At 43.3% G+C, this 23,489-nt stretch overlaps 7 protein-coding genes across 11 annotated transcripts; 5 read left to right on the top strand and 2 right to left on the bottom strand.

Annotated features, from left to right (window-relative positions):
- The first annotated feature begins 437 nt into the window (after positions 1-437).
- Orct2 (Organic cation transporter 2) lies at positions 438-2,978 on the top strand. Its single transcript, XM_017088985.4, has one exon. The coding sequence runs from the start codon at positions 930-932 to the stop codon at positions 2,634-2,636; it is 1,707 nt and encodes a 568-aa protein (XP_016944474.3). The 5' UTR covers positions 438-929; the 3' UTR covers positions 2,637-2,978.
- A 1,220-nt stretch (positions 2,979-4,198) lies between these two features.
- Positions 4,199-6,370, top strand: Orct (Organic cation transporter). Its single transcript, XM_017088981.4, has one exon. It carries the CDS (start codon positions 4,526-4,528, stop codon positions 6,158-6,160), a length of 1,635 nt encoding a protein of 544 aa, XP_016944470.4. The 5' UTR covers positions 4,199-4,525; the 3' UTR covers positions 6,161-6,370.
- A 929-nt stretch (positions 6,371-7,299) lies between these two features.
- shps (putative monoamine oxidase sheepish) lies at positions 7,300-9,646 on the top strand. 2 transcript variants are annotated; one of them, XM_017088999.4, is made up of 3 exons: positions 7,300-7,768; positions 7,826-8,008; positions 8,710-9,646. In XM_017088999.4, exons 1-3 carry the CDS (start codon positions 7,389-7,391, stop codon positions 9,587-9,589), a joined length of 1,443 nt encoding a protein of 480 aa, XP_016944488.4. In that variant the 5' UTR covers positions 7,300-7,388; the 3' UTR covers positions 9,590-9,646. The 2 variants fall into 2 exon arrangements, with proteins under 2 accessions (XP_016944488.4, XP_016944489.4); XM_017089000.4 differs by having other exon boundaries at positions 7,637-7,778.
- Positions 9,647-12,234: 2,588 nt separating this feature from the next.
- Positions 12,235-16,997, top strand: LOC108020667 (organic cation transporter protein). The gene is made up of 7 exons (XM_036817452.3): positions 12,235-13,046; positions 14,477-14,923; positions 14,983-15,137; positions 15,311-15,479; positions 15,537-15,678; positions 15,761-15,914; positions 15,988-16,997. Exons 1-7 carry the CDS (start codon positions 12,931-12,933, stop codon positions 16,515-16,517), a joined length of 1,713 nt encoding a protein of 570 aa, XP_036673347.3. The 5' UTR covers positions 12,235-12,930; the 3' UTR covers positions 16,518-16,997.
- Positions 16,918-18,315, bottom strand: LOC108020668 (elastase-1). 3 transcript variants are annotated; one of them, XM_036817453.3, is made up of 6 exons: positions 18,159-18,315; positions 17,947-18,094; positions 17,787-17,891; positions 17,468-17,586; positions 17,217-17,412; positions 16,918-17,156 (listed from the first exon to the last, which is right to left on the bottom strand). In XM_036817453.3, the coding sequence occupies exons 1-6, from the start codon at positions 18,313-18,315 to the stop codon at positions 17,009-17,011; spliced, it is 873 nt and encodes a 290-aa protein (XP_036673348.3). In that variant the 3' UTR covers positions 16,918-17,008. The 3 variants fall into 3 exon arrangements, with proteins under 3 accessions (XP_036673348.3, XP_065721968.2, XP_065721969.2); XM_065865896.2 differs by having other exon boundaries at positions 18,156-18,307; XM_065865897.2 differs by having other exon boundaries at positions 18,163-18,303.
- A 381-nt stretch (positions 18,316-18,696) lies between these two features.
- On the top strand, positions 18,697-22,287 carry Uck (Uridine-cytidine kinase). 2 transcript variants are annotated; one of them, XM_036817393.3, is made up of 6 exons: positions 18,697-19,148; positions 19,453-19,598; positions 19,654-19,751; positions 19,813-19,861; positions 21,745-21,876; positions 22,033-22,287. In XM_036817393.3, exons 1-6 carry the CDS (start codon positions 18,772-18,774, stop codon positions 22,152-22,154), a joined length of 924 nt encoding a protein of 307 aa, XP_036673288.3. In that variant the 5' UTR covers positions 18,697-18,771; the 3' UTR covers positions 22,155-22,287. The 2 variants fall into 2 exon arrangements, 1 of the variants encoding a protein (XP_036673288.3); XR_010654237.2 differs by adding an exon at positions 20,212-21,635 and having other exon boundaries at positions 18,698-19,148; positions 21,745-22,287.
- On the bottom strand, positions 22,206-23,345 carry LOC108020662 (hatching enzyme 1.2). The gene is made up of 2 exons (XM_036817527.3): positions 22,962-23,345; positions 22,206-22,813 (listed from the first exon to the last, which is right to left on the bottom strand). The coding sequence occupies exons 1-2, from the start codon at positions 23,253-23,255 to the stop codon at positions 22,292-22,294; spliced, it is 816 nt and encodes a 271-aa protein (XP_036673422.3). The 5' UTR covers positions 23,256-23,345; the 3' UTR covers positions 22,206-22,291.
- Between the last annotated feature and the right edge of the window lie 144 nt (positions 23,346-23,489).

The following is a 23,489-nucleotide window of genomic DNA, read 5'->3' on the forward strand; positions in this document are numbered from 1 at the left end:
ACTTAATTGTCTGTCGGAGTCGGAGCGCGGCTCAATTGGAAGAGGAGAGAGCACAAGAGCTCTTGAGTGATCGCCTGATTGACGAACGACCATACATACAATGTGGCGTTCGAGTTTCCACTTACCTGACTTCGAACGGCTGTGCAAATGGAAATTGGTAGAGCATTTTCATATAAACGCCTGGGATCGCTGTAATTTGCTACCAACACGACTAGGGGTGGCTCGATACCAGTCACCTCTCATCCTCCCGTCCAATAACCAGGAACTGGAGTGGCGGTATCGGCATTATCGTGGTATTAGAGAACCACTCTCCCGATTCCACAGAGAGTGCGCATGCAGCCGGCATTTGTTTGCCCGTCTTCTTTTTTTTTCGCCAACATAAACACTCGGGGATATAATATATATGGTATCCGAGTATCAGAGCGGTTCGGGTATACACTCAGTCCATAAGCGTTTGTTGGCCCTGTCGGTCTGCCTGAGCTATTGCATTGGTTTTTGGTTTTAGTGCTTAGTTCGGTTTCGTTGGCCTAAGGTGACGCATCGAGTGCCGGTTTCTTTGTCCAGTTCCGCTCTGTGCTTGTACTTCCTCTCTGGACTGTGGTTTTCTGTTCTGACCGGGCCAACATATAATATTTTGGCAACACGTGTTGTCCGATAATTGCCGGAACGGAGAATTGTACTTGAGTTCTCTCTCATTTTTTTGGGAGGGGGGAGCAAAGTACACGTCAACGGAGCAGAGAACCGAGTGGCGAAACATTCGGGCTCTGTGTTTCTCAGGAACCGCCGAGTGCTTCGACATCACGAGATAGTGCCCAAAAGCATAGCGGTTCCGAGTTAGTGATTTATTGTACCGCCACCGCTAGACGAAGTCAGCTGCTACGCGAAAAGGAATCTAAGATTTAGATTTTCTTCAGGTTTCTAACAGAAACATGGGATACGACGAGGCCATCGTTCATGTGGGCGATTTTGGACGCTACCAGAAGATAATCTACTTCCTCATCTGCCTGACCTCCATTCCAGTGGCCTTTCACAAGTTTGCGGGGGTCTTCCTGCTAGCCAAACCCGACTTTAGATGTGAGTTACCTTACGAGAATGGCAGTAGCACCTATGAGTTGCCCACCCACCTGTGGAACCTCTCGTTTCCCCGGGGGGAAAAGTGTGCCTACTACGATGTGGAATACAGTGAGGAGTACCTAAATGGCAGCATTCCCCGGAGTAGCAATGAAACTAAGGCCTGTTCCAGATACGTTTACGACCAGAGCAAGTACCTCAATAGTGCGGTGACCGAATGGAACCTGGTTTGTGGCCGGGACTTCCTGGCAGCCACCAGCGATTCCTTCTTCATGCTGGGCGTCCTCCTGGGCAGCATCGTCTTTGGCCAACTGAGTGACAAATATGGACGCAAGCCCATCCTCTTCGCCTCGCTGGTCATTCAGGTGCTGTTTGGAGTTCTGGCCGGAGTGGCTCCGGAGTACATCACCTATACATTCGCCCGTTTGATAGTGGGGGCCACTACCTCCGGAGTATTCCTGGTGGCCTATGTGGTGGCCATGGAGATGGTGGGACCCGACAAGCGCCTCTACGCCGGCATCTTTGTGATGATGTTCTTCTCCGTGGGATTCATGCTAACAGCGGGCTTTGCCTACTTTGTCCACGATTGGAGATGGCTGCAAATTGCCCTCACCTTGCCGGGAATCATTTTCATGTGCTACTACTGGATCATTCCAGAATCTGCCCGCTGGCTGCTCTCAAAGGGTCGAAAAGATTGCGCCATTGCCAATATGCAAAAGGCGGCGAGATTTAACAAGGTGGAAATAACTGATGAGACCTTGAGTGATCTGCTGGATGAGGGAGAGTCTTCCGAAGAGAAGGCCAAGCAAAAGCTGGAGGATCAGGAGGATGCGGGACCACCGCCCTCTGTGTGGGATCTCTTCTGCTACCCCAATCTCCGCCGGAAGACGCTGCTCATCTTCCTGGACTGGTTGGTCACGAGTGGCGTGTACTATGGACTTTCCTGGAACACCAATAATCTGGGTGCCAACGTGCTTCTCAATTTCCTTATCTCGGGAGCTGTGGAGATACCAGCCTATATATTCTTGCTCCTCACACTGAACCGCTGGGGCAGAAGATCCATTCTGTGTGGCTGTTTGGTACTGGCGGGAGTCAGCCTTTTGGCCACCGGCATCATTCCGGAGAAGATGAACACCCTGATTGTGGCCTGCGCCATGTTGGGCAAACTGGCCATCACTGCCTCGTACGGAACCGTTTACATATTCTCCGCCGAGCAGTTCCCAACTGTGGTGAGGAATGTGGCCTTGGGAGCCGCTTCCATGGTTGCCCGTATCAGTGGAATGATGGCACCCTACCTCAACTTTTTGGCCACCATTTGGCGACCACTGCCACTACTCGTCTGCGGATCCCTCGCCCTGACAGCGGGATTACTATCACTTCTACTGCCAGAGACGCACAACAAGCCCATGCTGGAGACCATTGCGGATGGCGAGCGGTTTGGTAAGAAGACTAAGGGAGATGTCTACCTGGAGACGGGCCAGGAACTCCAGCAGACCCCAGAGTCCCAGCCCCTGAGGGGATCAGCTGACGCAAATGGATCTAAGACCAATGGCCACAAGTACTAGTAAATCTCAAGAACCCAACATACTTAAACTTTTCCAGAGGTTACAGGGCATCTAGAATTCGGCCAGGCCAAAGGCAAGGCATTTACCTATTAAATAATAGACCAAGTATTATATCATTTCTGAAATCTCATACGCAACCAAAAAAGAGAAGACAGAAGATCATGATCATGTTAGCATTTAGCCTTATAAAAGGGGTTGTTTTCCCAGGGGAAATTACATGGAAACCCTTGACGCTGCATAATTTATTCCTAAATCTATTTAACTTTAGTTTACCAATTACATGTATGAAGTCCATGGACATGATTTTGAAATAAAATGTATTTTTCCGAGAGATTAAATCTATTTCCCCGCCTCTTTATTGACCCCTCGTAAACCCGGAAAAAAGTCATTTGAAACGTGTTTCCGTTTATAGTGTTTATTTTCGTAGTCGTTTATTTTCTTATCAGCCCCCAAAAACACGAGACTATCGTTTGAGAAGTGAACCCGCACCCAATTTGGAATCACGAGATTACAAAGTGCTTAGTTATAATGGCAGAAATAAGAAATATTTGGAATGCGAGTCATAATCGTACGATTCCTCAGGGTGACTACATAATATTCGCGTAAACACTTGTCCTTGATCTTATTTTCTGCGTGGCTGTACGGAAAGTGGATCGTTAGGTACTATTTTAGAGTGCACCACAACATGTTCTCTGCATTTCCCAATTAATATTTTCGAACAAGCTCGCTAATGTTTGAGATAAGAAATGGAAACATACTGGGGCAAAGAGAAGTCAACCGAAAAGAGAGACAAAATTCGATTGGAAGAGCAGTGTTTTAGAAGAGTATCTATTATCTATACGCACACACGAGTAATACCTATACAGGGAACACATATGTGTATATCAATATACAGACGAGGTAATAATACTAGGTTTTCTTTAATATATCTTAAACTACTTATTTTAAATGGAATTTATATTAATAATTTTTTTAAAAGAATTTCAAGTGTTTTTACTTACATTTTTTTGTTTAAATATAGAACTTAAAAATTTTTTATTTAGTTCCTATCCCTTTTTTATTTTTTTTGAGTTATGGAAACGCTATAAGACTTTCTTTTTATGATATCGGCACAAATTACAAATTTTCTATGTATCGTCTTAAAATATATATTTTCCTAAAGCATAAATTTTGAGTTAATGGATGAAGTGACCCCAACTGTTCGCGGGAAATCAATTTATCTTTTGCCGGCAGACAGTTTGGAATCAGGCCACAATCGGTGGACTCTTTCCTTGGTCAGGAGATGTTCCTGAGGGTTCTAATTGATATCGTACGATGTCCAAATCGGCGAGACAGCTGCTCATCTCATCTCACCGTTCCCCGTTTTCATCCCTGTTTTGGGAAATGGGAACTATTAAACCCATTTCGATTTTCTTGCGTCGATCGCTGATCAATAAATTGGTCACAGGGTGGAACGGAACGGAGAACGCTGCTCTACACGCATACACTCACAGCCCGAGACCGCTCACACAGACACGCTGATAGGCGGGCGTTCTGGGTTCCCCAGAGCTCTTTGTTTTTTCTGATTTCAGTCTGAGACTGAGGCAGCTGGCGAGCGGTCGATCGCGCACTCCGAGATCAATTCCAAGTCCGAGATCCGCTGGCTGGAGGTCAGCTGCTGCTCCTACTACAGCTGCAACCTGGTTCCGTTTTCCAACCAGATTCAGAGATTGTTGCACAATCGAACGGGTTCACGGGGCGCATACGCAACGCGCTGCGATAATAAGTTGCGCATACGTCACGGTGCCGCGAATATTGAACCGCTGGCCAGTTATCGTACGACACTCTACGGTTGACAACGCGCAAATCTCACGTGTGACACCTGTTTGGCGCTGAACTAAACTTTAATCATGGGCTACGACGATGTCATCACTCACCTGGGTGAATTTGGACCGTATCAGAAGCGCATTTACTATCTTCTTTGCCTTCCGGCCATCGTTTGTGCATTCCACAAGTTGGCCGGGGTCTTCCTGCTGGCCAAGCCCGACTTTCGATGTGAGTTGCCCTACGAGAATGGCAGTGCCACCTATGAGCTACCCACCCACCTGTGGAACCTCTCGTTTCCCGGGGGGGAAAGGTGTGCCTACTACGATGTGGATTACAGTGGGGAGTACCTAAATGGCAGTCAGCCCAGGACTAGCAATGAAACCAAGAGCTGTTCCAGCTACGTTTACGACCAGAGCAAGTTCCTCAATAGTGCTGTGACCGAATGGAACCTGGTTTGTAGCCGGGCTTTCCTAGCAGCCACCAGTGATTCCATCTTCATGCTGGGCGTGCTCCTTGGGAGCTTCATCTTTGGCCAGATGTCCGACAAGCTGGGACGCAAGCCCACCTTCTTCGCCTCGCTGGTGCTCCAGGTGATCTTTGGCGTCCTGGCCGCCGTGTCGCCTGAGTACTTTAGCTACACTATTTCCAGGATGATTGTGGGTGCCACCACGTCGGGCGTCTTCCTGGTGGCCTATGTGATTGCTCTGGAGATGGTGGGCTCTTCGTATCGTCTTTTTGCCGGAGTTGCCATGCAGATGTTCTTCTCGGTGGGATTTATGCTCACAGCGGGATTTGCCTACTTCATCCACGACTGGAGATGGCTGCAGATTGCCTTGACCTTGCCGGGACTCCTTTTCATCTGCTACTATTGGATCATTCCGGAGTCTGCCCGCTGGCTTTTGCTCAAGGGTCGCCAGGAGGAGGCCTTTGTGATTATCAAGAAGGCGGCCAAGGAGAACCGAGTGCATATTCCCAATCAGATCTATGATCAGCTGGTGGACGAGGTGGCCGAAAAGAAGAAACAGGATGAGCTGACAGCCAACCAGCCGGCGGCCACAGTCTTCGATCTCCTCCGGTTTCCCAATCTCCGCCGGAAGACTCTGCTAATCTTCTTCGATTGGTTTGTAAACAGTGGTGTCTACTATGGTCTCTCGTGGAACACAAATAACCTGGGTGGCAACCAACTGGTTAACTTTATGATCTCTGGTGCCGTCGAGATTCCTGGTTATGTGCTGCTCTTGTTCACCCTTAATCGCTGGGGTCGTCGCTCCATCTTGTGTGGAACCATGATGATAGCTGGGGTTAGTCTCCTGGCCACCATCTTCGTGCCCAGTGACATGAACTGGCTGATCATCGCCTGCGCCATGATTGGAAAACTGGCCATCACCTCGTCCTATGGAACCATCTATATCTTCTCGGCGGAACAGTTCCCCACGGTGGTGAGGAATGTGGGTCTGGGAGCCTCCTCCATGGTGGCCCGAGTGGGTGGCATTCTGGCACCCTACCTTAAGTTGCTGGGCGAGATCTGGCGACCATTGCCGCTGATCATCTGTGGAGCCTTGTCCCTCACTGCTGGCTTGCTGTCCCTCCTGCTCCCAGAGACCCTGAACAAACCCATGCCGGAGACCATTGAGGATGGGGAGAATTTCGGGAAGAAGACTGCGGCGCCACAAGAAGCCCAAGAGCTAACCGGGATGCTCAATGGAAAGTCAAGCTAATTGGAGCTGGATTGCGAGACAGGCACTTTACTCAATCTAAACTAATGGCCTTAATTGGCTCGCGCCCTGGTCATTTCATCGAATTTAAGCATTCCGCGCATTTCCATTCCTCCAGAGATATTCCAATTCATTCCATTCTAAACTGAGCTCAACTTTGTTTGTTTACACTTAGAAGCGTTTTAATAAAAGAAAAGTAAATATTAATGGTAATTGCGACTTGTATTTTCAGTCTGTTCAACGAACTTTATGACAACTTTTTTTATTGAGGCGGGTCGTTAAGTCGCTGAGGAGATTATAATTTGCTAATTATAAGAATTAGGTCTAAATGGTTGCGGCTGATAAGAAAAAAAGTCCCATCTCATCGGGTGCAATCTCCTAATGCACTTGCTCACCGGAGAAAGTGGTTTTTTCCATACGTTTTCGTTTTAGTTTTGTTCTAATTATAGCTACCGAAGTGCCTTTCACATATCACTGGCGATGATAAAAGTGATTACTGTCAACGGTGTTGTTGATAAGAAAATCAAAGCCCCGCACCCACATGGAAATAATTTCATTTAGGTTGAATTCAATGAACTGATCAAGTAGATCAAGTATTTTGTAATTATATAGAATAAATAAAGTGTTATCGACATATGGTTCCGGAATTCTTATATGTATATTGACATATAAATATTTACCCAACATTGCTTGTGAGCAATGAATAAAGATTAGAGATTACTAGGGATTCCCTTTGTTTTGGTATGCTAATGTTATGACTTCTCAAAGAATAATTAAAACAAACGTAGTTATAAACAGATCACCTTGAAAATTTCAATTTGAAATGTTATTTGCATTACTTAGCATTAATGAAAGATAATATTTAGGAACAGAAAACAATTACAATTTTTTAGTTACATTTTTAAAAGAATAGTATGATTAATATTGTAATATAACTTTTAAAATCAAAAACGATCCTATAAATATCTCTATCTATATGGTTCCTCTAGACTGATTTCCAGATAAAGAGTTTTGATTTTGATTAAACTTATCTAGAATGCCAAAAATGGGGTGATCGATCAGGTTTATAAGAACGGTTTTAAAAAATAACAAAAACTTAAAGCCGAAAAGTATGCCTCATTTCACAGAGTAACCTTCTCAAACTGTACCGAACATGTCAAACTATCTTGGCGGGAGTATTCACCTTAAATTCGGATATATACAAAATGACAATTAACATTTTTCACCGGCTATGGATTTGCCCTTCGGCACACAAACTCCGGAACTGGACGTACTGATTGTGGGCGCGGGTCTCTCGGGTCTGGCATCCGCCCTCAAGATCCTTTCCATGGAGAGCACCCTGAAGGTGAGGATCATCGAGGCGAGTGGGGTTTTAGGGGGCCAGTTGGGACAGAATAACACACGACTGGTGGACGCCGCCCAGCAGGATATGCTCTCCTTTCTGACCCTCATCCAGTTGTCGCCCCGACGGAGAAGGTACGACAATGGCAGGATGCGAAGGTGCTGGGATCTGGACAGAGGACTCACCGCTCTGCCAGCCAAATTCGAGCTGGGACGATATATAGAAATGCTGGACCTGCGGATGTCCAAGTTTCGCTCGAAACGGTTCAAGTGCGTTGAGGTAAATCATCATATTAAATCTACACTAAGTTACGATCTATTTCTTAGCCTCCGGGAGCGAGTCTCCAACATGGATCAGCATATCCGCCATCATTTGTTCTTTAACAAATCTCGGAACTTTATGCTCAACCTGGTGGAACTGGTCTGCGGGGTTCCTGCCAATGAGGTGGACTACGATGTCTTCATGTCCGTCTGCAGTTCTTGTGGAGGACTCAAAACTCTTATCGACTTGTAAGAAAAAACATATCTAATATTTACCAAACGAAATTTAAGCTGGCTTAAGATTAGCTTAGTTATAGATAAGTTATAACTAGGTGATAGTATATGAGAAGTTAGTTTAATAATATTCGATATTTATAAAAAATTTGATCACTTAATCATTTTTAATCACAATCACAAGACTTATGTAATGTAATAAATGATTTCACATAATATACTTATAACTGTGAGTTCCAGCTGTCCTACATTTCCAGTTTTTTGTGTCTACACCTGGTAATATTCATGTCATAACTTTACGAAACAAAAGGTTAATAACCGCATTAAGAATATTTAAAAGCCAGTAATTAAAAATATAGCAGCAATTTTTTGAATATAGAAAACTTGCTAACAAAAAAATTAAAAAATAGAGCACGTCTAGTAATTAGCCCACATGAAAAACTGCCCCTCGAAAATGATTGATTACCCAGTTTGAAATAGTTAACTTTTATAGATCACGTATGTGTCACTTTTCTCAGTTACTAAAGGCTTAGAATTCCCATAAATTATATATAGATCACTTATAACCCGGCTTTGATTGATTGGCTGGCAAAGATCTTTACATCAGTGCAATTAATGTACCCCATCAAACATTCATTTTCTCACCCCTTAGTTTTGTTTTTCATTACTGAACTTAATGTACCCTATAAAATGCTAATTATTCGCCTCATCTCTAGCTACTTCACCTACCCGAGCAGTTTCTATGAGGTCCCCACGCAGATGCTTATAGAGAACATCTTGGAGCACATGCAGTTCACCAAGATTATGCTAAACTGTAGGGCGGTGAAAGTGGAACACTTTAAGAACTATGCGCAGGTGACTGATAATCTGGGGAATAGTCACACGGCCCAGGCCGTGATCCTAGCTATACCCTGGAATAAAGTGCAGAAATTGGAGTTCGAACCCCGCATTCCGAGGGCCTTTCTTCCCCCAATGGCCACCAAAGCTGGGAAAAATCTAACCCGCCGCCTGATCAGTCAGTTCCAGTTTCGATATGCCAAATCCTTTTGGTCAGATCTTGGTTACTCTGGGAACTTTCTCAGCTCCCAGCCGCTGGTCAGTGGACACGAATGCCGAATGTCCACCTTCTGTGGCTACATGCTGCACTCACAAAAGGATCAGGACGAGGTTCTGGAGGAGGTGATGGATCTGCTGGCCAGCCATTTTGGCGAGGAAATGCGAGAACCTTTGGAGTGTCAGTGCTCCACCGATGAGCTCAATGAGGCGCTCCACAAGCCACAAACAAAGCCCTGGCACCGTGTCATCTGGTCAAGTTCCTCCGCCGTGGGCACCAGCTATCGCAGTCTGATGGGTGGAGCGGTGCAGAGTGGCTTCCGGGCGGCGGTGAATGCCCTCTTTGTGGTCCGACCCCAGGTGGTCAGCTGGAAGGATATGCTGGATGAGAGGCCGAAGAATCCCCAGGAAGGTGTCCGCACCTCGGGCAGAATCAGGGGACTCCTCAGCCGTCTCAATCTCTACAACGTGACCTTCTACAGCCTCTTTGTTCTCGGACTCATCTGGCTGTTGAACTTTGGCTACGCCAGGTCGTCCTCGTAGGGATTACCCAAGTCTCTATAGAAATTAAAGTGTCTGTTTTCGAAGACGACCTTGTCACCCACGCCTTTTGTCTGGGGCTTAGTCTCGAATCTCAGGTCGAGTGGCTCTTAAAGCATGTCTTAAATGCCCTCATTGAATTTAGTGAGTTTTGCAACGCCTAGATTTCCACGAATTTGTGCACAATTCCCGTCTCGTTTCGTCGGCAATCATTCACTTAAGCATCGCCAACGCCTGACTGGCTAAATTGTGCTGTCGTTATAAGTAGGAATTATCTTCTCAAAGGTTTTCATATGTGGGGGGTAAGGTATCGAGAGGAATTTAGTGGCACAATTAAGTAGTTTAGAATACATTATAATAAAGATCATGTTTATTTGATTGGCCTCGGAAAAATCCTTCAATTATTTAGACAGTTATGGTTATATAAAAATTAACCTAGGTTAACTGCCAGCTTACTTTATGTACCCACATCGACATAAAAGCTGTGCTGTCAAATAACTTCACAAAATCCTATAAATATTTTCTATAAGGGCCCGCCTTCCAAGTCGGATTTGTTCTCATAAAAGTCTTACAACATTGAATGCGAAAATATGACATGAAAGTTTACAATGTTATAACCATTAAAAAAAGAGTTTATGCTTGCCATTTTTCTTCTGTGTGCATTTTTCTCTGAGCAGTTTCTAAATTAGGCCTGACATCTCCTTAAATTGCCATATATCTTTTTATGACAAAGCTTATCACATTATAAAGAATTCTTGGCGATTATGCAGATGAGCTGGCTATTATTAGATTAGCACTGAATGGATTGACCCAAGTGGCCTGCAAGCGAATGTGTGGGCATGGATAAAATAAATCGGAACTGTGACAACCCATAGTTCTTAAAGTCACCACCCCATTGACGAATAATACATATCCGTAGGAAACTGCACGTGCGGCCGGTAAACAATAGAAGCCTAATCAAAAACTAATACGGGGGTCCAACCCAAACTACCGACAATTGAATTTCTAATGGAGGCACGCCCAAGTGCATGAACATACATACATAAAGCTCTAATTACGGCTAGAGTACTAGAATAATACTAGGTAGAACTAGAACCGTTAGAACGGCTAACTCTCGGGCCGTTTTCACAGTTGAACAGAATGCGCCTGGGAAGCGAATAAAGCCGAACAAGTGAACAACAATTGCGGCAAGGCTAAAATTAGATTGCGATAACAAAGAGATTCATAAATGGAATATAGGGAATATATGCCACAATCCCATCACAGACTATCCCATACCAGCCCACCCTTCAATGTCAATCTCTATCTTTTTCCGCAGGGTTAGTAGTTAAGATATTGACGTCGATCGATTCATTGAGTTCAATTGATCTTGGCCAGAGTTGAGGACTCTCGATGTTCGCCGATAACGCAGGTTAACCTTAATCGAATCACTTGATTCGGTCACTGCGTAGAAATCTGGTTCTATTTCATCCTCCCGATTCAGACTTCTGGTTCAAGTTGGTTTTGAAAACGAAACTCTATTTCTAGATTCATTCACAAGTTCGCCAAGAGAATATAAAATTATGAGAAAGCAAGTTTTCTACATTGTATACAACAATCCCATTCAAAAATGCGCTCTTTCATTTTCTAACCGATTGCTCTTTGGGAATTTCGAATAGCGCAACTCGAAAACAAAAAATGTAAACAATACCCGACTCTCGAATATCACCAAAGCGAATGGGAAAATTGTAATGAAATTCAGAGACAACAGAATTAAACGGCCTGTTAATGTAAATATATCATGAGGTTCGGGTACCGCCAGTGTAATGGAATGTAAGGGATTTGGGCGAGGGTACGACCACACGGCCATATGTTCAAGTGCTCGGGAGTGTATTTAAATGTTTCCATGTTGTCCGACGCATTTATAATGAGGAATTGTTTGTTTGTACTCTCTTTCGAGGAGTACTAAAGCCGTTTGGTAAATAATTTATGAACGCACCTAACCATTTTTAAAAGTTTCATTTTCAAAGATGGAAAAAATGTTAAGCCTATAGTTAAAAAATAATTTTTTCAAGGGAGATTCACAAGAAGTATCCTTGAAAATTCGAATTTTTATGAGGTAGCCACCCCCTATCATCAGTTACCAATGCTAAAAACCCAAGTGATCTGTGCAATGGACAGTAATTTGTCAGGAAAAATAAATACCCAAATTTTAAGTCTAATTATACGTTATATTCTGGAAATTTGACAACAGCAGCTGCTGACAAATACACACATTTTGGGTAATTGTTTTGTTTTCAAATTATTAAATTAGTCGAAGCATAGTCGAAAAATCAGAGCTTTCCTTGGTTATTTGTAGAGTGCTCGCTTTTTGACACTCGCTAAGAATCGAATCGCTCTTCAGGCGCTTTATGAATGTTTTTAATTTTTCTTTTTTACATTTTTTGTTAATGCTTGCACTCGAATCCAAAAAAGAATCAACATAAATGTGCCCCGAGTATTTGGATCGGGAAGAGCCGAGCGATCCCGAGCGAGTGAATCACAGAGGCGGCGGTACTGAGGCACTGACCGAGTGCGATGTTAGTACCGCTGCGCCTCCTTCTAAAGCCCCCCAATCCCCCAATGGAACGGCATACAAAACGCTGCGATCGGCCTCCCGTGGGCTTAGTTTGTGAGACGCTTCCGAAGCGACAAGTAGTTGATAGCAACATCGGTGAAAACCGGAGGAAAACGCAACTGCACGCGTTGCAGCACCAAAAAAATAAAGAGAATCCCCCCCAAAAATATTTCATTTCATTTTCATGTTTATTTTAACTTGAGGGAAATTTTTATACCGAAAACCACAACGGAATACTAAAAACAAAATACAAAAAAAAACGTGTCGCTGTCCGTCAAAGCTCCCATGTGCTGCATTACCAGTTGAAAAAACATAAACAGAAAATAGAACTAGCCGATAGATAAACAGCCACTGAAGGAACGACAACAGAATCCCCCGAAAATATTACGAGGGCGAAAGTGAAAGTGAATATATATATCAGACGGCGGGTCTTATCTCCATCGCTTGGAGTGAATGCACCCAACGGATCCTTGATTTAGGTTCCTAAGCTAAGATCCGAAACAAATTCGGAATACATTGTTTTTGCACAAGACCAAAAATAGATTGCACAGCCAAGGAATCCAAGTTCATTGTCAGAAACGCGAACCTCACCGCAATCTGCAAGATTCGTTTGCGTGGGGTCAGTCGTCTGCCGCACATAACATCATCATCATCCACATCCACATCCACATCATCATCTTTATCATCTTCGAAGGCGTGATTTCGAATTTTGAGTACCGCGAGTAGCAGTGATATTGCATTTTCCAACATGACTCAATCGAAGGAGAATCCGGAGAAGAGTCGCGAAACGATCAGCGAGGAAAGCATGAAGGATTTGCTCACCAAGCAGCTGGAAATCGTGGGCAGTGGAGGAGCCTTTGTGTGGTAAGGATTTTAGGATTAAATAAAATCTGGCTTCAAATAAGGATATAAATATTTTTGGCTTTCTACTCGAAATACCTTTACAATTTGAAGAATCTTCTAGAGGATATATTTAAACGTTTAAAAAAGATTATTTTCAAGCCCCTGCAATAGTCCTTCCTAAAAATGTATGTAGATTTTGGATTGAGATTGTTATGCCTTTACTTAACTTTACAAAATTGGATCAGCCTGTAATATAGGTTTTAGCTATTCTGCTCAGATCACTGTCTCAGTTCGAAAAGTAGGAATCATATATCTTCCATAATTCACTCAAAGTTGAGGAAGTCGCTTTTTAGCTCGACTCGAATCACGTTCCACTTGACCCACTTCATAGTGAATGCAGTGTGCTAGCTTTTAAAGGTTGAGTTTTTAGAAATTGTTGACATTACCCAGGGTGGTGCACTTTTCTCCTCGTAATTTTATTGATTTAATTAGTTTTTCCGCTTGATTGGTCGTGAGTTTGAGCTAAAACCCTATTTTAACCGCGAATCACTCACCACAATTAAATTCAAGACCTAAGTTCAATTAAGTTTTTGCCACAGTTCGATAAGGTATGTTTTTAAAAGTAAGCTAATTGCAGAGGGGCTTCCTGATGTTAATTTTAGGACGGGATCGAAGACTCAACCAGTTGGGTTCCAATCGAGGGGCAACGGTCATATGAGCGATCGCCCGGTATAGGACTTAAATATAGAATGGAAATCTGGCATATCAGCGCATATATATGTGTAGTAATACATACGTTTCCATTAGGCTTAATCGTAAGTGATAAGACTTGTGAATTAAAACCGGGCGATGTGGGATCGTGAAATCGGTACGAGTACCGGTTCCATTACCCAGATCGGGATTTTAATGCGTCCTATCTGACACGATCTCTGGCTGGAGGACATGTGCACTGGAAGTCATTCAACTGAGCCACTGGAGGAAGTCCTACACTAAAACATTTACCTCCGAAATCATATACAGTGACTGGAATTTTTACGATCTACGTGCTTTGTGGGTGGGGGAGTCACGTGAAAAAGTCGGATATGTAAATATTGCGCACTGCGTTCCGGTTACCCGATTTGTTTGATGATTAACGACACTGCTCTGCCGAATCTTTAACTGCCATTAAGTGATTATGTGAGCAGCATATATAACCATAATATATCACCCACAAATTATAGCCTTCACAGCTTTGTTTTTACTCCGATGTTTTGATCAACGTAATTATTTGCATTCCAACGATCAGTTAGCCAAGCGGTGTCAATGTGCGACCAATTGGAGTTGCGTGCTGTAAACAATTTGTCCGGAAACGAAATATATTGTATCTGCGAAAACAAAATCGCAATTAGCAGTAAAGTGAAATTTACCTAACTGGCAAATAACTTATTGTAATGTTGCCTATCTCTTCTCAGGGCCATTTTCTTTCTGTGTGTAACTCCGAATATATTGAATGGATTCCATGTGTCCTCCTACACATTGTTGGGTCACCTGCCCGATGATCAGTGGTGTGGTATTACGGATCTGCAGGACACCAACTGGACATTGGCCCAGAAGCGGGAGATTTCCGGGAAGGGTTTGGAATCGGGAGGATGCACAGTGTGGGACTGGAACTATGGTCATTTGGCAAAGATGTCTTACGAGGCGGCCCTTAACTACACCACTCACTTGAATGAAATTTCCCTGCCTGTTGAGGTATCCTGCAAGGTCAAGGGTCGCCATGAGTTCGCCAATCCGGAGAGCACCTTCGTTTCGGACTGGGATCTTACCTGCGACAGGAGCATCCAACGGACCTCTGCCCAGGTTTCATTATCCTTGGGAAAGTTTTGTGGATCCTTTTCCTTTGGCATACTGGCCGACAAGTGGGTTGAAAAATGTCCTTTCCTAAGATATCTTAGTTACTGATAATGGTTTTTTGCAGATTTGGTCGCAAAACCTCTTTTACCCTCGGAGCGGTCTTCTTTGTAGTGGGTAGTTTCTTCTGCACCTTCTCGCCCTGGTATAGTATCTTCCTGGCAGGACGTTTCGCACTGGGAGCAGCTTCATCTGGTATTTTCTACCCTGCTTTTACCATGAGTAAGTTTATTTACTATTGTGACAATCTAAGTTATAAGTATCTATGGAAAGTTTAATCCTAAAGAAAGATTACATTTATCATGTACATACTAAATACCTCATAAGAGTGATAACTACCATTATTTAATGTATCATTAGTAATAAATATTTATTTTATTCACGTATTTTTTTAGTCGTAGAGAACGTCTGCTTGAAGCATCGTTCCTGGATGTCGATTGCCTTCTCAGCCTCCTATCCCGTGGGCATGATCATCCTGGCAGTGATGGGCTACATCATCCAACCCTGGAGGCATCTGCAATTGGCCCTCACCATTCCCTCCCTGCTGCTCATCCTAAACTGCTAGTAAGTTTATCAAAGTTATGTGAGATCTTATGAGATATAAATATTCCCAATTTTTAGCCTGATGAATGAATCGCCCCGCTGGCTGATCGCGAACCAAAGATACGATCGCGTCTACAAGATTCTCTTCAGACAGCCCAGCCACTACCAAATTCAGCCCGCCGTTGCAGCTTCTTCTCCAATCGGCACCGATAAGAAGTCGGTGAGTGCAAAGTTCCATAAAAATATATAATTCTAGTTGCCAAGCAGAAAGCTTATGGAATATATATATTTTACCATTGCAGCTGGAACCGAAAGTGGGTTTCTCCTGGGGGGATAAACTTAAGAACGGTCCTCTGAAGTCCATCATTGAGCTGTATGGCAATCCCAGTGTGCGCAAGATGATATTTGCGTCGTACTTCATGTTCTGCGTTTGTTCGCTGAGTTACTATGTGACGGGTGAGTTGTCTATAAGGAAGGCTAACTAATATATAAAATACTTATACATATAATATATATCCAATCCCTTCAGCTCTCAATGCCGCCAATATGTCGGTGTCGAGGTATCTGTACATCATAGGCACTGGGCTGGTGGATATACCCTCCTATCTGGTGCCGGTTGTAATGCTTCGTTTCGCCGGTCGTCGGCTCACCACCATGCTCCTGTTCATCTGGACAGGTGTATCCCTGCTGCTCGTCCTCTCCGTACCCGCAGGAAGCACCACCTGGATCGTGGCCTTTGCCATGCTGGGTCGTTTTGGCATTAGCGCCACCTACTCCGTGGTTACTCTATACACAGCCGAGCTGTATCCCACCGAGATTCGCAACTCTGCTCTGGGAACCTGCTCGACCTTCGCCCATGTGGGCTCCATTTCGGCCCCCTATGTGGTCGATTGCCTGGGAGCCCTCGGCTGGTACATTCCAACAACGATCTGCGGCTGCTGCGTTCTAGTAGCTGGCCTCCTAACCCTCACACTTCCGGAAACGGGAACGGGGAAGCTCTCCGACAAGGTGGATAACACCCAGGTCTCCGCTCCGGCAGAGCAGCCCGAGAAACAGTGATTGAAGGAGACGGCCTCGCATCTAGGTTAAGTCCCATTTTCACGACTTGATTTATCAGTTCAGAATTCAGATAAAACTATTTTTAATTGTTAAACTAATACTAAAAATGGGTTTTAAAAATCATATACATCTCAGGCTGTTTGTTGCTATTTCAAATTCCTATTTATGAAACTACCTTATAACAAATTTGTAGTATCTGATTATAGCCCAAGCAATTTAAAATGAAAATGAAATTTTTCTCTACAGTTAAGCTCAGTTTTTTATGACTACTTATAAAAAACAAAAACAAAAGACAGACTGATAAATCGCATCGTGAAAACGGTTATTTTTTTAGTTAGTCTTATGTAATATTATATATACCTACAGTACTTTAGCCTAAGTTCGTTGATAGTCCGTGCTATTCCTGCATTATTTAAGTATGTATATTCATAACTGTTTTTCTGTTTGATATCGCATAATAAATATACTATTTATACGTGATCAGCAGAGATCTAGGACTGCATCAGCAGTTGGACCCAATCGTAATAGGGTCTGGTCACTGTGTAGATGCTGGGCATTCCCGGGATGCCGCAGGTGAGTCCGTGGGACACCAGGCCATAGATATAGTCCTTACCTCCATAAGGACAGATCAGGGGACCACTAGCAGTTCGAAATATTTAATTAGCAATCATGATGTAGAACGTCTGTACTCGTTTTTACCCCGAATCTCCCTGACACGAGTCCTGATTGTTGCCCAGGGCACACACCGTATTCGCTCCATTCTGTGGCGCCCAGATATGTCCTATGATATCCCGACACTTTTGATTATCAATCACCTGAACTTCAGCCTCGAAAAGTTTCTTTTGGCATGGTCCCGCATGCTTTGTGGCTCCATACCCAATAATGCGACAGGATTCTTGGAGGTTATAGAATTAGATATTATGATAAATTTGTATGCGTTTGAATTATACCATTTTGGTCTGGTTTCATTCCTTGGGGAGGCAGTTGGGCGAATTGTAGGCCATTGCTCGAAAGACTCCAGTAGCGACGTCTCATGTAAAGTAAAGCTATATCATTCCGAAAGTTTGATCTGCAGTAAAAAATATCATTCGATTTAGAAAAACATTAAATAATTATTCAGGAAGCACTTAAACTTCTTAAACAAATCTTCAAGAAGTTTTTTCTCTTTTTAATACAGAGCAAATAACTTGCTGAGTCAATTTCCCTTTATAGTAATCTCCAAATCTCTTTAGGAGGGGAGTATTAAACTTGACTCAACTGATTACTCACGGTTGGAAGTAAATATACTCGGCGCTTTGCAGACCATATGGTTCCAGCTGCTCAATGTTTTCAATATTCTCATAGCCAATGAAGGCAGCAATATTGTGAATGTTCCTAAAAAATAGACAGAACCTCAAAATGAGATATTTCTTAGAGGCTCAATACCAACTTCCTCCAAACGCAGTGAGCTGCGGACAGAATCCAACGATCGCTTATCAGGCTGCCACCGCAAAAGTGTTGATAGGAAACTCCATTCGTGGTATTTCCCTTGATAACATCTTGCAATGATACCATGAAGGGATATTTACTTGTGCTGCCTTTAAATGGAATTAAAGAGCATTCAGTTAGTAGTCCAAGTTTGGAAATTTTATGATGTACTGCCCACGGTTGACACGATCCGACCTCCAACAATGGGAACAGCCCGACAGGATTTAGGTCCAGAATTTAGCAAGACACTGAGGAGCAGCCAGTAAAACCTTTTCCAGGGGCTGAGATCTAAAGCAGCCTTCATGGTTGGGCTTTGAAAAGACACTGACATATGACCGTCAGCAGGTTGCTAATAGAGAAACAGTTACTATGCAAATAAAAGTACAAAAAAGCATTCTCATTCATCGAAACAAAAAGCCAAGCTGTGCAAATATTTCCAATTCCAATGCGTTGGTAAATTGTTTTCAAATCTCTACGCGCCGGCGTCAGCAAGAGTAAGGTACATGATGGTTTAGCGTGGTCTTCTATATATGTATGTAATTATGCTAATAGTTTTATAATGATTCATATTTCTGACTTCCTTTCAAAATATCACGGTTTAATTTGAAATAACGGCTATTTGTCTCTTTTTGTCCCAAGTGGCAACACTGCACTTCCGGAATACCGATAACAAGAGTTGCGATATGATGCTCAACATACCGATACCATCGTGGTCAGCCCATCTCTAACCTAATCAGCTGTTTTGTTGTGTGAAAATATCTTTTATTTTACAATTTGTCACGGGAAAATGCAGGACTTACGGAGAGTCGACTCGCTGCGACTGCCGAATGGCGACGGAGCCGCTGGCAACGATGAGGTCAAGTCCCCGTTCCTGATCGGCGTGGCCGGCGGAACGGCCAGCGGCAAGTCTACGGTCTGCAAGAAGATTATGGAGCAGCTGGGCCAGGCGGAAATGGATCACACGCAGCGCCAGGTGGTCTCCATCAGCCAGGACAGCTTCTACCGTGAACTCACCCCCGCCGAGAAGGCCAAGGCCCAGAAGGGTCTCTTCAACTTTGACCATCCGGATGCCTTCAACGAGGAACTCATGTTCAGCACGCTGCAGAACATCCTGAAGGGCCACAAGGTTGAGATCCCCAGCTACGACTACCGCACCAATTCGCTGTAAGTCCCATTAGACATCGAATCCAACTGTAGAGAGTCTATTTTATCGCAGCTTAACAGCTTATAAGATCCATTGTATTATGGGTAAAGCTTAGTTTCTAGATGTAGATCCAAAAATACACCTTTAAATACACCTTTAAAAATTCCCTAGTACTCGTTCCCTGTCACCTCCATTAAAACTGCTACGGTAATCAGTTAATTGGGTCCATTAAGAGTAATAAGTGAAACCAAATTAGTCATAGACTCTTTTATTTCATTACGTTATTAATATATTCTCACTTTCTTACTATAACTAACCCCCTAGGGACTTTGAAAACGTGCTGGTTATCTACCCAGCTGATGTGGTCTTATTCGAAGGCATTCTGGTCTTTTACTTTCCCAAGATACGCGACCTTTTCCACATGAAGCTATTCGTGGACACAGACTCCGATACCAGATTGGCCAGGAGAGGTGAGTGGTGAATTCTCATGATTCCAAGTAAGCAATATAATAAAAATCATATTAGTGCCACGCGATATCAACGAACGTGGTCGGGACTTGGACGCCGTTCTCACCCAGTACATGACCTTCGTAAAGCCCGCTTTCGAGGAATTCTGCTCGCCTGTAAGTTTCGCCATTATTGAATTTTCCATTAACAGTAATTTACAAACCCTACCTTTTTCAGACGAAAAAGTTTGCTGACGTTATCATACCACGAGGCGCCGACAACACAGGTGAGGCAGCAGCACCCAGACACCTGCCCATTTCAGTTTACTTTCTATGCCCACACAAAACACACTCTTACACTCTAAGCGTTTGTAGTGTTTCGTTGAGTTGGTTGCCCCCCAATAACCATAGTTATAGCAATGGTTCTTTTGTTTCTGGTTCTATTAACCCCTCTGATGACAAGAAATCCCTATCACATAGACTGCTTGATGTTTACATACATATGAGTACTATATGCCTACTATCAACATTTCTACCCTCTCTTTGTTTCTCCTTCATCTCTGTTAATTGTATCTTTTGCGTTATGATTTTCGGTTGTTTTCGTTTTGTTCCTGTTGTTTTATTGTATTTCTTGCAGTTGCCATTGATCTTATTGTACACCATATCGGGGAGATTCTCGCCACCACCAACAGCGCACAGCACAGCAACACAGTCAGGGTGGCGGCGTCTAGCATGAAGCGAGATCACTAAACGCCAATGTAAACTCGCTTCTGGGGCGGCCACTTCCTCGTCCTAACGCCGCGTCTTGAGCTTGTACTAATTGCCAAAAACTAGAGTCCAAAACTTGAAAAGAAAGATAAAGAAAACCGAGGCGGCGCAGCACACTAAGACAAATGTCCATTAATGAGCGCCGGCATCGCTTCTCATTTGGTCTCCTCATCGTAACCGATTAACGTAGTCCTAAGATTAAAAAGTATCTTTAGTATCTACTCTTGCATATGTTCAACAATACATGGTAGTGTGTATGTAAGCTCGTTTCTGTTCATCAAGATAACCCAACCTGCGATTGCGATCCCAGTCTAACTCTGGACATAAGTTACCTATAGCAAAATGTTACAGTTTAAAGATATCCCTTGGTCTAACCTGGTGCCCAACCCCGATTTGACATCCTTTCGAGGTTTTAAGCACTCTACTCACCAAACCACACATGTTATACACATCTAACTATTGTATCTATGTTCCAATGCCCGATACTTTGTTAACCACTCTTATAAAATTCTGTTCTGTGGATGCTAATATAACAAGGGGCTCCATTATAAACTTTTATAAGCCGAACTATTTTTGTATTTAAAAATATTTTGTAAATAATTTTAACTTTTAACTAATATTGTATTACTTTTTTCTGCGTAGTTGTTCAATTACATATTGATTATCTTATAAACGGACTATAAATAACTCATTCCTTAATCTCGACTATTCAATAATTATTATTTATTTGTTTGTAGATGTCCTAGAAACATTCTATATAATATCTGTCTATGTTACAAAGAAAAACATCATATAATTTAGAGCTTGCAGTTTCGATTAACTTTTAGAACTTAAACTTATCACTACAATATATCCGAATAAGCAATCGATTCATAAGCAATATAGATTTCCATAAAAAAATAGTCAATAGAACTGTTACCATCTTATTTTGATTTAATTTTCTAAATTTCTTGTGAGTACCGGGCATCTAAAAAGTCGGAACTTTCGACTTTAGTGTTATCAAATAGTGTCTCCTATAAACACTTTAATGAAGTCTCAAATATACAAATGCAAGACAGATAATTGCGTAACAAGACGTGATGATAAATCGGTGTTTCATTTTGTAAGTACACGACCAGCAGATTGTAAAGCACACAATTACTCGAGTCACAAGACACAATAGAGAAACAATTAACAGAAAATGCCGCCCAGCTTAGATGCGATTAGGTAATAGACCCTACTAACTAGAGCTAGAGTAAGTCCTTGGCTTAGACTAGACCGCTTGGATCGGGGGAGCTCCAGAGGAGCAGCGAGGTAAGTGGATTGTTCCACGTTGAGTTGCAATGCTTACGAAGGTGCAGCATTACGATTTGATACTATTAAATTGGCTGTCCCCACTAATGGCACTCTCTCTTCCTTTCAGTGGCCATCGATTTGATTGTCCAGCACATACGGGATTTTCTGAACAATCGATCTCGCCACGGATCCACCGGGAATATGGCACTCTACATGAACCTGGATTTGAATGCAACGGGTGCCGGTTTCGCGGGCCCAGGTAAGGCCACCATCCAAAAGGCGCGTCCCCACTAACTATCCGCTGACTGGAGCGGATCATTCGGATTACTAATCAACCCCCCTGCATGCGATCGGCCTCTTGCTCTGCTGTGTATATATAGTATCTTCTGTAATGCTTTGTGTTTCTCTGTGTAAGATGGAAGCGAGAGTCACCTGGGCACCTACAACGCCATCCGAAGGTTCTCCACGCTCTGCAAGGAGCTCAACATGCAGGGCAACTTCTTCTTCGAGACGAACAAGAACCTTCCGCACCACTAGATGATGGGGATGGCTTAACAGTTTCCGAAGCAGTACAAGACACGGCGCACATAAGCGAATGTTAATTTTGTTATCAATTATTGTTACCCATAGACATATTTTTTCAGTAAACGAGAATTGAATTTTGAGTGAACATCTCATGGTCTTCGAATCTTCGACGTAGCTCGAACCTTGCATTTGTACATAGCGTTGATCTTACGCATATCTCCGGCAGCGAAACCTTCTCGTTGACCCATCAGCTTGGACTCGGGAGTGTCGTGCAATGCCACAATTGTGGGCTCGCCATTCTTGGTGAAGCTTGTGGCAGAGTAGTGCATCACGCTGCTGTAGTCGTACTTCACGCCGAATCCGGTCAGTATGCCGGGTTTGTATAACGCGAAGTTTTGCATATTCCCTGGTTTAATGTTGTCACTTATCACCTGGACATAGGAATTGCGCTCGGGACGGTTCTGTTCGTGAAAAAAGCCCAGAACGTGCATCATCTCGTGGAGCGGAACACCGACTTTTTTCAGGCAGTCGGGTGACTGCAGATTCAATTCCTGGCGACCACCCAAACGTCCGACATAGCTATAACATCCCAACGTTTTCGATGTAAACGCGATGTAATCCTCTTCAGCGATCCTAGGCCTAAATCGCACGCAGGTATATTTGTGGTATGCCTGGAAGCGAGATGATAATGTAAACTAATAGTTCATTTTGACTTTATAGTCTTATTCAGGCGTAGGCAAAACCATATGTTATGATAGTTATCTTATTATATTTCCAAAAGATATTTTGAAAAGTTGTATGTATATTGTAATGACTTACCTTTATTGCACTATTTAATTTGTCCAAGTCGTGGGTTGTAAAGTCACCATCAATATCGTAGGGCACAACGCCACCTGGCCAGCGGGAAGTCAGTGCAATTATGCCATTGCGGGCATTCTTGAAGCCCATTGGGAGCAATATATCACCTTCGAAGTAGTTACCCAGTTCCTCGGGGTTCTGCTGGGATTTCTCCCTGTAAGCTCCAGCGGTTTCCACATCCGGATTACGAAATTTTTCCATATCCCTCGAAGGCAGGGCATGACCTAAAGAAATGCACAACAGAACTACGAACATGAGCAACCTGGGCGTATATTGCGACTTTTCCGTGTTGTCAAAGTCTTCTACTCGCCGAACTTAGTGTTATTATATAGATCTGCCTTATATTGGCTACTAATAAACTCAGTTTTGTTTTGCTTTCCAGTAAACCCTTAAGGATTTTTAGTTTATCGGGGTAATGTTACGAAACATAATATTTGGGCGCACAGCTATAGCTACTTATAAGGTATTCTACTTTTAGTAACTTTAAAT

This window comes from Drosophila suzukii, chromosome 3 (genome assembly GCF_043229965.1).
Source record: "Drosophila suzukii chromosome 3, CBGP_Dsuzu_IsoJpt1.0, whole genome shotgun sequence".
NCBI lineage: Eukaryota > Metazoa > Arthropoda > Insecta > Diptera > Drosophilidae > Drosophila > Drosophila suzukii.

What these genes read in the sequence shown, in the direction of transcription:
- Orct2 (XM_017088985.4), top strand. Translation starts at nt 930, where the DNA reads ATGGGATACGACGAGGCCATCGTTCATGTGGGCGATTTTGGACGCTAC.
- Orct (XM_017088981.4), top strand. Translation starts at nt 4,526, where the DNA reads ATGGGCTACGACGATGTCATCACTCACCTGGGTGAATTTGGACCGTAT.
- shps (XM_017088999.4), top strand. Translation starts at nt 7,389, where the DNA reads ATGGATTTGCCCTTCGGCACACAAACTCCGGAACTGGACGTACTGATT. An exon ending in TTTCGCTCGAAACGGTTCAA is followed by an intron (nt 7,769 to 7,825) that starts GTGCGTTGAGGT and finishes TCTATTTCTTAG; the next exon opens with CCTCCGGGAGCGAGTCTCCA. An exon ending in CTCAAAACTCTTATCGACTT is followed by an intron (nt 8,009 to 8,709) that starts GTAAGAAAAAAC and finishes CCTCATCTCTAG; the next exon opens with CTACTTCACCTACCCGAGCA.
- LOC108020667 (XM_036817452.3), top strand. Translation starts at nt 12,931, where the DNA reads ATGACTCAATCGAAGGAGAATCCGGAGAAGAGTCGCGAAACGATCAGC. An exon ending in CTGCTCATCCTAAACTGCTA is followed by an intron (nt 15,480 to 15,536) that starts GTAAGTTTATCA and finishes CCCAATTTTTAG; the next exon opens with CCTGATGAATGAATCGCCCC. An exon ending in GCTGAGTTACTATGTGACGG is followed by an intron (nt 15,915 to 15,987) that starts GTGAGTTGTCTA and finishes CAATCCCTTCAG; the next exon opens with CTCTCAATGCCGCCAATATG.
- LOC108020668 (XM_036817453.3), bottom strand. Translation starts at nt 18,315, where the DNA reads ATGTCAGTGTCTTTTCAAAGCCCAACCATGAAGGCTGCTTTAGATCTC. An exon ending in GAGTATATTTACTTCCAACC is followed by an intron (nt 17,587 to 17,786) that starts GTGAGTAATCAG and finishes TTTTTACTGCAG; the next exon opens with ATCAAACTTTCGGAATGATA. An exon ending in AATGAAACCAGACCAAAATG is followed by an intron (nt 17,413 to 17,467) that starts GTATAATTCAAA and finishes ATAACCTCCAAG; the next exon opens with AATCCTGTCGCATTATTGGG.
- Uck (XM_036817393.3), top strand. Translation starts at nt 18,772, where the DNA reads ATGCAGGACTTACGGAGAGTCGACTCGCTGCGACTGCCGAATGGCGAC. An exon ending in TCGAGGAATTCTGCTCGCCT is followed by an intron (nt 19,752 to 19,812) that starts GTAAGTTTCGCC and finishes TACCTTTTTCAG; the next exon opens with ACGAAAAAGTTTGCTGACGT. An exon ending in ACGAGGCGCCGACAACACAG is followed by an intron (nt 19,862 to 21,744) that starts GTGAGGCAGCAG and finishes TCTTCCTTTCAG; the next exon opens with TGGCCATCGATTTGATTGTC.
- LOC108020662 (XM_036817527.3), bottom strand. Translation starts at nt 23,255, where the DNA reads ATGTTCGTAGTTCTGTTGTGCATTTCTTTAGGTCATGCCCTGCCTTCG. An exon ending in AATTAAATAGTGCAATAAAG is followed by an intron (nt 22,814 to 22,961) that starts GTAAGTCATTAC and finishes TCTCGCTTCCAG; the next exon opens with GCATACCACAAATATACCTG.